The sequence below is a fragment of the Chinchilla lanigera genome, unplaced genomic scaffold (genome assembly GCF_000276665.1).
Source record: "Chinchilla lanigera isolate Chin_1 unplaced genomic scaffold, ChiLan1.0 scaffold00153, whole genome shotgun sequence".
NCBI lineage: Eukaryota > Metazoa > Chordata > Mammalia > Rodentia > Chinchillidae > Chinchilla > Chinchilla lanigera.
Window position 1 is genome coordinate 2135172 of NW_004955554.1, and position 12887 is coordinate 2148058.

Here is a 12887-nt window from a genome sequence, read left to right on the forward strand (position 1 = left end):
GAATTACAATGAAATTGATGACAATCTCAAAAAAATATCTACCTGGATATAACTAATTCTGAGTAACTGAGAAAGAAACTTGGGAAATTTTAGCTTTCAATTAAAATTGTAGTTTTAATTTCTAATTACAGTGTTAGTTTTAAATTGCATTTGGGTGCAATCAGTAATTATAATATATATGTTTTGGTTTTGAACTAAAACAAACTGATTTCATATCACTGAAGCAAACCCGTTCAAACCCTTATTAATTGATCTGAAGGTCTTGCACTTCTCGTAGGCAGTGTCTAAGGGCGACGGTGCTAATCAGCCACGCTCCTCCACTGCACTGCACAGTGCCGAGTGTCCACTGTTAAATACGATTCTGACCAAGCCTGTTCCCATACAACTGACTGAGGAGTAATATGCAAAGCTTTTCGCTTTTCCAACTTGGTTTAAAATTTTTGCCATTAATGAATTTTAGAAAATCTCTGAAATATCTCTGAATATCTTTCTTCAAAAGGAATTTTAAAAGAAATGTAATGTGTACTAATAGAGAAAAATTTCAATGCATTTTCCAGACCATTTTATCTCCAATTACATATGCTGAGTGCAATCAATGAAAAGTTTTCAAATGCAATAGTTACAGATGTTTTACATTCAACATATTGAAAAATGGGATACTGAGAAAAGGAATATATTACAGTGTCTATGAGAAGTAATGACTAGTACAATAGTTGAAAATCCTTAAGGCAAAAGAAAAATTATTTAAACTAATGAAATTGCCTGTCATTTTAGAACACTGTGCAAGTAGCTTTTAATAGAAAATCAATACACCCATAGAAAACATGAAATAACATAGCTTACTCACATTACAACTACAACTAGGAAAAATGATGAAGTGTTTGATTTGTTAAAAAAGACTATCGAAATACTCAAAAGTTAAATTTAATTTCAATATGCTACAGAGAAAAATTTGACAGAAATTAAATGTAACAATAAATGCACTGGTCAAATTGTAACATTATTGGAGGTATAAGAGAAGAATAAAGTAGTGCATTATTAATTTAATAGATGTTCTATTGCTCATATAAGCAAAATTAAGCAATCATTAAGGAAAAGGGTAAGAAAAAGTAAAAGTTTTTCAAATATCAATCAATAACATACATATTTTCAAAGTTGTTTTTTCTTTAAATATACTTTTCTAAAATCAGAACAAAAGACTATCATCAATTAGTCTATTATACAGTGGCAAATCAGCTCTATGATAATCTTACCAGGTGCAAGGATTTAAGCTAATTTAAACCTAAAAAGGGTATAACTTCACAGATTCAAGTCTTAAATTTTATTAAAATCAGAAGAGCAGTTATAAATCATCTTAAGTCCTCAGGTTACTTATCATAGTGTTCTTTATTCAATTGGTTAAGAACTGTGCTGTATGCATGGTTTTATTTTTATGAATTGCACAGAGGACAAGTGTCTCCAACTGATTTCAAATATTCACAGTGGAGTCCCTGCAAAAGGTGGACCTTTTGGACCATGAGCACAGAAAGGTTATTATTACAGGAGTGGAGACGGGAGCAGAGAACTTGGAGACCTGTTCTTCAGGAGGAGCTCAGAGCCTGAGCTCCTGTCCCAGGTCAGCCCTGACCGCTGTGAACAAGTGACAGATCACCCAGGACAGGAGGGAAAGAGGTAGAAAGATGGAATTAAGATATGTGATGTACAGGTACCAACTCCATACAAGGAATGCAAACATTACGTGCTACAAACATGTAGTCATAAGATTTTTAAGAAAAAAAAAAATCCAGTCTACTTACCTTTTGTAAGCAGGCTTGATATAACGAGGACTTAATAATACAATATTTGTAAAAGTGATTCAAAATGAATAACGTGCAGTTTATTGTGAGTAGTATTGCTGGCAACTGCCCTTGCCCTCGTGCTGCCCTCACTCTCTTGTTCTTCATATCTTCATGCTGCATAGACATCAAACCCAGAGCCGCAAACACGCAAGGCAAGTGCTCTACCACTGAGCTACATCCCAAGACCTGAGGACACTTTGAATACGCTTGTCGAGTAGCTCGACTCTAGTCATCAAATAAATGACTATTCAACATAACCATTAGTCAACTATTTAGATCATTTCTCATATTATAGATTACATGTCAATCATCTATGGCATATTTAATAAAGTCATCTGTGATTTATTTAATACACAAAATATGGTGAAGTTAGCAAATATTTTATAGAGTTTTCAAAATCCAGTGAAGGAGGGGCATTTGATATGATTTTAGGAACAAGTGGGGACCCTGTGATGTGTGTATTATAAGGCACCTAAAGTTTGTCCAGTACTGGGCACTGTCTATGATTTTTTCTTTCATGTTCTAATTAATGTAGAAAAAGGCAACAAAATGTTTGATTAAATGTTAAATTCAAAGCTCTTTATAAAAATGAAACAATTCAATTGATTTCATATTGTCCAAATTAGAAAATTTTAACATAGATCCATCTTAACTTAAGGGATTAATCAAATTGGTTTTGATACATACTCAGAGGCTTGCAGATTCAGATGTTAGCATTCTGGCCTTGAAGGATTGAAACTACATTCATCACTGTCCAACGTATCAATCTCGCTGTCAGCTAGAGCTTTCAATTGAATAATACTGACTAACACCAAAACAGGAGTACTAGTATGATTTTTCAAAGCTTATTTATTTAGATTGTTACTTTTCTGTAAATGGTAGGATAAAGGCTCTTAAGACATAAAAAAATCAACATATAGAACTTATGGATTAGCACATATTTACTGATAGATTTTCCAATGCCATTGTCAGCCCAATTTTCATAGCCTAATTTCTACAGTTCTCTTCTTTAAAAAGCCGTTTTAAAAAAATTAAAAATGGAATATGAATGCCTCTTCCAACTACGTTTATTGTCAAATCTGATTCAAATAGTGCACACACAGCTGTAACAACCGTATTTCCCAAGTTGTTACTGTTTGCGACACATTTAAGTGCACAGAACATTTACCTTTATGGCAGTTTTATTCTTGGCACGGTAAATGGCAAAAGAGTTTCTGTTCAATTGACTTTCTCATAAAAAGGTTTAATTCCCTCTTCATTTTCCCATAGGTTACACACTGAGGTTTCTTACCCCAGCTAACATCTATGCTCTGAGTAAGTAAATTCTGCTGTGTGTGGCAGACTGATATGATGTCAGGGGTAGAGGAGATTGTACTGGGTATAAGTGCTGATGTGAATTTCAGCAGTTAAAAAGCCCTTTTGGAGAACTGACTTCAAGGCCAAATTCTCTTATAGAAATAAATAGCTAAGCACAGTATAAAACAGGATTACTTATGTTATGCTGTACATCACCACAAAGTATGTGATGCTAATAAACAAATGGTACAATATTCTATATCCTATAGCTATGTATCTCATGACCAACTCCCTGTGAGTGGAAATAAGGAAAATATTCTATCTATAGACGCATTATTTAATCTATAGGTCTACAAGCCATATATCATTAAAGAAAATTCTTAGGAGGCATTTCAATTTTTAGTACAAATCAGAAGAACATATGTACTACTTATAATATGCAAAATATTTCAACATAGAGATAAAGATGTTTCTCCCCTGGATTTCAATTTAAAATTAATGAATCAGTGAATATGGTTATACAATCTATTGTAGTATTTTACATATTAATGCAAAATATATATCAGATGTGAAACAAATGGGGTTTACCTTAAAGTGCAAATAAGTAATAAAGTGTTACCCTCTTTAAAACTTTTAAAATATGTTCTAATAGTCTTCATTTGTATTAAATTTTTATTATTATTTTGAGATAATTGTAAACTTATATGCATTTGTAAGACATAGTACAGAAAACTAGGGACTCACCCAATTTCTCCCAGTGGTAACATTTTTCAAACTGCAGGATATTTCAAACCCAGTACATTGAATTCATTCAGTTTTCCTGTTTTATTTTCACTCATTTTTGCATGTGTTAATTTCAACTTCACCATATGAATCTGTCTAGTTAGAAAGCAATAGTCAAAGAGCTACAGAATAGTAAAGACCTAATATTTTAAACAATGAGTTGTAAGGTATCAGTAATTTTTTAAAGTGGAGGTCAATAAACTCTTTATGGAAAGATTTAGATGAAAATATTTATGTTTTGTCTACCATAAGATCTCTCACTCAATTATCGTATTCAACTTTCCTTTTATAGTGCAATAGTACTAAAGAGATGGGTGAAACTGTGGTCCAGCAAAAAAAAGAAAAACTAAGGATAGAGTACATTTAGTAAAATAAATAAATAAATGAAAAAGACTGGTCTGGGTTTGGTCCATAGGTTCTCATTCGATGACCTGCAATCTCAGGTTTCCACATACACCTCCAATTGGTTCCGAAGCAGCAAAGTGTTTTCTGTTTGATTTGTTTTGTTCTTGTATTGGACAATATCTAATTACTATAAATCTTTGTGGTTATTAGATTCAATACTTTGATTTGTTTCTTCCATTGAGTCATTAAAGGAAACAACATAAATTCCTTAAAAGTCACAGAAAATAAAGCCCTATCACAGAATTAACTTTAGTCATGACAATAATGTCAGGCCTTCAGCTTTACAGAATCTTCTTGTACATCCCAAACTTGGCCAAATGTACAATAATCAGACAGGCAGTTGGTTTTGTCCTATATTATTTATTCCTTTCATGCTAAAATAATTTCATGAGTTTCCTGTCTCTTAGGTAAAACAGCAAAACAAATAAGAAGAAAATCCACAATTCCTGAGACTTGGAAAACATTCTAACTCTTGGTAAATTATCCGGATAATATAAAGAAAATTTTCATATATGAGTGATGGGAAAGTATCTTGATGCAAACACAAATCTAATAATTGTGCTTATTGTAAGCCTAAAGGGTAAAAGCTTTAAACCATTGTTGTATGAAAGAAATCCATAATGAAGATAATGTATGTCACTTTTTATCTATTTCACAATGATACATATGTGATTGTGTGTGTATACATTAGGAGAGAGTGAGACAGAGTGACCATTATGCCTAAGTATCCAGCTATAAAATTAACATCAACTGTACCAGAATATTTTCCCACATGTATTTAATGTCATGTATTTTCATATAAGTGATTACTGGGTATCAGGTAAATATGACCTTAGCAGGGGCATATGAGTCTATCTTAATATGCTCACATTAGTGGATACTATTTACTCAATGTTATTATATCATGCATCAGTAGAACGATTTAATTGTACCATCTCAGCTCAAAATTATAGAAAACTATTCTGTGAGCATCAAAGTGCAATGAAAATAGAACATATTTTAAATATAAATGAAATATATTTGATAGAAAGCAGAATGAACTGAACTTGAAGCCAAAGAATTTGCTACATTTTGGTGAAAGAAGATAATCTAGTATGAAAACATTCTCTGAATATATATTTAAATTGTACATAATTCCTTATGGTAAATAAACATAATTTTACACCAATTATGTGGAGCTTCTCGTAGCTATGCTGACTATAATGCATTGTGTCTTACATCATTTGAAAAGCCCTGTGTGTCATTTCTATCAATATGGATACAATACATTTTTGCCAATATTGAAAAATCATTTTTCATCTTTAGTTCACCAAAATATGTGGTATCTCAGTTCACAAACTTAATTCTTTCCAGGATTCTGGTCGGAAACTAAATTGGACAAGAACTGAAACAAATATCCCCATAAGGTCAACATTGAACCTAACCACTGAATTTCATTCAAATTGTCAATTCGGTTGGTGACCAGAATTGTGGAAAGAATTTAGTTCATGAATTCAGGTGCCCTGTAACTGAGCAAATGTAGTATAATAACATCACATTTCAGCCATAAATTTAAGAATAAACAATCACAGAGTATTTTAAATACAAAGCTACTTAAAGAACATTTTGAGAAAATGGATATTAGAACCCAAGCCTAGAAAGCAGGTTGATCACTGACCTTCTAGGATGATGGAAGTTTTATATAATTAACTCTAGAACTTCAAAATAGGTCATAACTATTAATAAGAAAATATACTTGCCATCATAAACAACGGATTTATAAATAAACACTGTTAAAAACTATTTGATGATCTATTTATAAAATACATTAAAATATGTATCTAATTTCTCCAGAAGAATTTTTCAATAGAACTCATTTCAAGTACATTTTAATACTTTAAATTTCTTATGAACTGTATTGTCATCTCAGATTGACTGCCCAAATTTGATATGAGTCCTTGCCAGTTATTTCAGTGAGCAATTGCAGCTTCCATATAAGATGGACAATGTGGTGTGCACGGAAGCTATCACTTCTAATCAGGATGAAGGGCAGTACGCTCACAGCGTGGCTTGGCAGTCACTTCTCTCATGCCACTCCAGGTGCTTTTCACCAGGTGGGTTTGGCCTGGAGACTGAATTGGCCACCCTGTATCCCTAGGAAAACTGTATTGGGAAGCCACATGGTACAATGCCCACAGCTATATTAAATTGTGAGTCACATTTTGGCCAGCTTTATTCTCAGAGCTGAATATCAGAACTGTATCCATGTAAACTGTCATACACTGCTGCTTCTTGGTATAACCTCATTGTTTTCCTTTGCTGATGTTAGATATTTGCTGATATGAAACTATAAAGTTGGAAAGCAGGGAACAAGCAGAAAGTAGGGAGGAAACAGGAAGCGGCACTTCAGGCTCGCCCTGCTTTTACCTTTGAAGAAGCAGTCTTCGCCATGGACAATGGTAATCTTCTGTCTCTTGAGGCAGGCAGCTCTGTGCACTTCACAGTGGTTTTCATAGAATTCTCCATCGGAGCCACACACGGGTTTGTAGTGCTGCCTGCAAATGTCCATGCAGGCACACTCCGCCTGCCGGGTCTCTTTGCTGATCACACAGTGCCTTCCCAAGCCACAGTACTTATTCTCACAAGATCCAAACGGGTCATCTGGAATCAGGAATCCTGAAAATAAATAGAAAATTATTTGGTCTCTATGCATTTTAAAGTATCAAATAAAAATATGTTCTAAAACAATTGTAATATAATCTGAGTTCCAGTGTTGTTTTGGTGGAGAAGAGATTTGTATCGAATCTCACGAATGAACTTTGCAAAGTTCTCTCCACATTACTTCACACTTCTCTCCTGGAGCAGTCACCTCCCCTCGCCGCGCTGTGATGCACACAGCTTTGAAACCTCTCCGCAGCAACGTCATAATGAGTAAGAACACAGATTTGGATCCAGAGTCTACACTGCATGTCACTACCTGCAAACCTCAGGACCTCAGGTAGGCACCTGACACAGGTCCAAGTCATTTCCTCAGAGGTAACATAAGGATATGGTAGTAAGTCTTCATAGCTTTGTCAAGATTAAAAGGCTTTACATATGTAAAGTTTCATTTGAGTATTAGTCATTATTATAACCTCTTCTGAAACTAATTTAATTGGAGATATATAGAAAGAAAGAAAATTTCAAAAATCAGTTTTATTTTCCTTATAAATGCAGTTCATACCCTAAATTTATTTTCATATTGATACATGTGTTTCCATATCAAATTTAAATTAGCAAAATTAAAATCATGATCGTGTAGCTTTAAAATTAGCTGATTTATATTTTCTGACAGTACTGGAAATTGTTTGTACATCCAAAATGTTTGTTTCAATAGGGTCTTGAGTGATGCTGGTGCAGCTACTTCTGTGACCAGTGGAATCTCAATTTACAATTAAAGTAGGTATACTACTAAGGAAAAGACAAAGTACATTTATGAAATACTGTAGTGGAAAAGGTGATACATTAACATTATAATCAAAATCATAAAGATAATGCAAGTATTTGGAAGATACTAGAAAGAAATATGTGGAAATATTAGCAGTGTTTGATTAACTTAATTAATATAATATTGGACATGGTTTTTTGGTTGTTGTTTTTTTTTCACTTTCTAATGTTCAATAGGCTAAACTAAATAGCATGAAACCTGAGGCTGTCTCCAACTTTGTACTTAAATAAAAAGCAGCACACAAATTTAGTGTGTTAATAAACAAAAACTCAGTTTAGTGTATATATTTTTGTAACAAATATCTGGCTCTACACCAAGAAGAAGCAGTAGCTCCAGGAAGTCACAGGCAGTCCACTGATCAGACCTTGTCCAAACCGAATAAAGGTCTCATCACAGCACTTGACACCTATAACCACTTCACACATAGGTTTGGAACCCCCCAAACATCTTCTGGTTTTGAGTGCTCCCCAGTTCATCAATCATTCTTTGTTCAAATAAGATCAAATTTAATTTATGTAAAGTTTTTTCTCTTACCAAATGTACCCCATTAAAAACAAAAGTCCTTAACTATGTCAATTATGGCTACAAATAATGACTGATTTGAATGAGGAAAACTTTCCCTTGTATTTGTAACAGGACATAGAAAATTATTAACTCAACATTTATAGGGTTTAAAATGCCAGCACAGGGATCTCACTCACATCAGTACATGTTATATAAGCCCATGCCTTATATTTTCATTATCAAATAAGTTAACATTCATTAATAGCATCTTATTTTCTTCTCCAATAACAAGCTCAAGTTCATTGGAAGTGCTCAATCATTTTGTACTTAGTCACAAATTAATGCAGCTTTCTGAATTCCTGCAAGTTTCCTTTCTCAGAGGGATGTGTTGCTGTAACAGTGGGTTGTATCTGGTGTATTTATGTTGCTGTGCATCTTTTGCAGATTCTCTCTTCTTAGATCCTGTCAAATTTGTATGAGGATACTGTCCATTTTCTCGAAGTTAATAAAATATTTTATATCAGCTAGAAGCTATGTGTTGCATATAGCTGCTACAATTAAAGGGAATCTAATTAATTCATATGCAATCTCAAAGCTCATATTTTATAAATGAATAGCTAGAACATATCCTTCCTGACAGTAATTAACCATGACTAATGCTGAACTTAACTTTCAGCTGAATTTAAATCTATTTAATCAAATTAACATGTCAAAGTTTTTTAAGTGCATTCAGTCTGATACCCTACTAAATGAATTTTAATCAAGAACTGACAGCCTGTTGTCTTATAGCTTGATAAAATAACATTTATATCCCAAACTGATTATGTACTTAACAGGTAAATCATTTCTAACTTCTCTGTCTTCCCAGCACAATAAAATCGATAAAAAATTCAAACAATCTGAAACATTAAAAACTTAAAGACAAAATAATTCTATATTATTCTAAAGATGGTCTTTTAGATTCTTGATTAATTATTTTAGGGATTATCTACTTAACTATATCACCTCAATCTTTCTATAAGATAAACTTTATCAGACAGGTACTTAACGTTGAATGGATCTATACTGAAATACTTTTAGAAATGTAACCCCTCTTATATGTAGTAGGACAAATAAAAAGAAAAGACATTAGCAGTTTCTCCACATGGCTTACAAAAGGAGTAAAACTAGGTTGAATGTTTCCTGGAAGAAAAGACAAAGAAGTAGGATACCCCTCAGGAGGGTGAGTCCTTAAGTCAAGGGGTGACACATCCCATACAAGCTGAGGTTGTGTGAGGAGTGGAGGTTCAGAAGGCAGATATGGAGACTGACAATCTGCAGAATAAAGACTGAAGCTACATCTAAAATAATAACAAAATAAGGAGGGAGAAACTAGCTTTTGGTAAGCCAACCACCTTTAATCATTATTGTAGTATACAAACATATTATTTGATTTATAGTGTAGAGTTATTTTAGGCATTGTCACATAAACATTCTATGTTAATATATAACATATAAATATGAACTTTAATTTGTAAAAAGAACAAGTTTGGGGACATAAAACAGGATTTGAGTCTTCTTTCTTTCTCCTTACATACTTTTCTGACTTACCAGGCTACTATTGCTGTGGGTGTGATACTGTAGGGGTCAAATGAGCAGTAACTGACACACTGTTTAGATTTCCCTTATGGTATGGAAAACACACTTTCATCTAATAGTGTTTAGCAAAACCCAGTTCTAATGAATCCTAATTTCTGGGAAATATATTTAGTGAATTTCCTCTACAATACTTAACAATAGTTTATCGGCATTAAACAACCCATAGTTAAAATTCTCTAATTTAAATAATATTTACATAACCTAGAAATAGCCTAAACCACACAAAATATGAAATTGCTTTTTTCTTGGCGTACTGGGAATTTAACTCAGGACTTCGTGCTTGCCAGACAGGTGCTACGCCATGGAGCTACACTCCCAGCTAAAATTGCTTTTAAACTGAGGCTTTAGATTTCTTTTGTTTCATTTTCATAATTACAAATTTGGCTGTAAAATCAGAATATTTTATTTTTATTCCCAAATAAGTGTGGTTTTTTAAAAGTCAATTAAAGTTTTCAAGCCTAAGTGTCTTCATCTAACTGGAAAATAGTAAGAACTCAATAAGCATCATTTAAAAGAATAAATAAGATGGAGATAATAATAATGATGAGACTAACAATGCTGTATTAGTAAGAAGATCATGTGACTGGTCCAGAATACTTGTGTCACAAATGTAGTGATTATAATTATAAAGCATGACCATTTGTTATGGATTTCACACTTAGAATACTATTGACTAGAAATGATTGGAATAAATGAATATCTGCCTTTCATAATTCTATTTTCTAAAATTCATTGGAAATGTATTCACAGGAGTCCTGAAGCATGTGCCCAAATAGCACTTGTAAAATTTTTAAGAGCATCCATTTTATAAGAATTTCTTTCTCAGCTAGAAAAAAGAGAAGGAAAGAAAAAAAAAGGAAGGAAGGAAGGAAGGGAGGGAGGGAGGGAGGGAAAAGAAAGACCCTCACATTATGTAGTGGGATTACATATAGTATTTGGTAACATTTTGCTACTCACATTTGGAAAAACTGTAAACCTCAAATTTCCCCTTGCTAACTATAAACTCTAAAGTCCTTAAAATTCTCATAGACTTCAGGGTAGTTCAAACAGAGACTGGAACGCTCACAGAAGATTGAACACAGCATGATATTTTCATGACCTTTAATGATTGGGACCTATGTTTCCTGCAGCTGCTTTCTGAACTCAGTCAAAGCAAATCAGCCTGACTGCGCGTCTCAGAGCAGGGGCAGAAGGACACTCCATGTGCGCAGCCTGTCCTTCCGAGCTCCGCGGATTTGGAGCCTTCTTCCCTGACTCCCTATGGATGACACACGGGACCTGCAGGCAACTTCAGGGCAGCACTTTATTGTATGTTATTTTCATTAGCACTTGTTCACAGGACACAGTGACAACATTCATCACAGGCAGCTGGCACTTGCAGGTGATACATCATCCTTTTTGCTTCCCGTTTCCCTATGTACCGTTCCCTCCCTCTCCATCTCTTGGCCACCTTAGCACCTGCAAAAGATCTGCAGTCTTTCCCCGTGACCTACTGTCTAACTGTCCCTTTGCTCTTTCATGCCTTGGATTTCTCATACAAGAGAAACCCTGTGATATCTAAGCTTGTGCATCTGATATATTTCACTTAACATATTTTAAATAATAGGTAAATATGAAAAAAGATAAATAAAAAATACATAATAAATAAATAAGAGCAAACTTAAGTACTGAGCCTGTCTTAGTTGTTTTTCTCTCACTGCTGAGACAAAATACTCAACACCCAAAATTAAAGAAGATAGGTTTATTTAGCTCACAGTTTGTAGAGATTTCAGTCCATAATCAGCTGACTCCAAGGCAGGGTGGCATGGCACAGAGCTTCCAGTTCATAGCGTGGAAGACAGCCAAAGCAACAAGAGCAGAAGCGGATAACAAGCCTCTTTCCCTCCCTTATATTGTACGCAGGCTAGCCTCCCTCCGGCTGGTGTAGCACTCACATTCCCAATCCCCAGACAAGGAACCAATCACAAGTTCTAGATTCAGCCACCTCTGAATGGTCTGCTCTGCATGACCGCCTGCAGCACTGGGGGGACAACCAGACAAAACCCATACAGAACCTATTCAAATTGTAGTTTATCTGTAATGATTTGAATGTCTGCCAGGAGAATACTTTTGCATGTCATATTTCAAGAAAGTAGAGGATTTGATATCAAACCCAGGATGACAACAACCATTACTTATTACAACAATTATTACTTATGTTCTCCATTAAAGTGTAATTGAAGGGAAAACATGGAAAAATTTTAAGATCCAATTCCAAAACTCTTTCCAACTTAAGTGTGTGACCTCAATTACAAAAGCTGTGAAGTTTATTTTCCTAATTAGTAACCACACCCTTTCTGAGCCCTATCTACAAGGCATGAATTCTCTCACAACCTTACCATCTCATTCATTCTGAACTTATTATTGTATTTATTGTTACAAATTTTGTCTTGTAAAAAAGGAAAAATACCTTGGTTCAAAGATGTAAATGGAATATAAGCCAAAGAAACCTCACTCTGTAATAGCTTCGCTGAGCAGGAAGAATATCCTGATGGGGGTAGGACAGTGGTTAGGGGATACACAGACACCTGGTGGGCCATGTGCAAATGCATGACCTTCTTTCAGAAAACCAAGACATGCGATAATTAGAAGCAGGATATTTTTAAATTGTTTTAATTTAGTAAGGGATTTGAGAAACCTTAAGGGAAAAGGTATTCTCTTTTGCTCAGCAGTCAGTGGTCACTCTCCTCTAGGAGCCATATTGATCCATATAACAAAAACACAAGTCGATTAGTATCAATAAAACAATAGCATTTTCTCTCATAGATGACTACATAGTAAGAGTAAAGACCTATGCCAAATCATCGGTGATTGTAAAATATTTCAGACTTTGGAATAAATTGAACATATTTAAAAAAACATTATTAATACTTAAATTAGTTACTAGATTTTAAAAACATGAAGTAGATTTTTTTTTT

General features: G+C 34.0%; 1 protein-coding gene across 1 annotated transcript in view; it reads right to left on the reverse strand.

The window, feature by feature from the left end:
- The window catches only part of Fstl5 (follistatin-like 5), a gene marked incomplete in the record, with an annotated part of 716744 nt that overhangs the window by 427574 nt on the left and 276283 nt on the right, over positions 1-12887 (reverse strand). Inside the window, 1 exon segment of the mRNA XM_013508669.1 lies at positions 6729-6977. Coding sequence (XP_013364123.1) covers positions 6729-6977 — 249 coding nt within the window.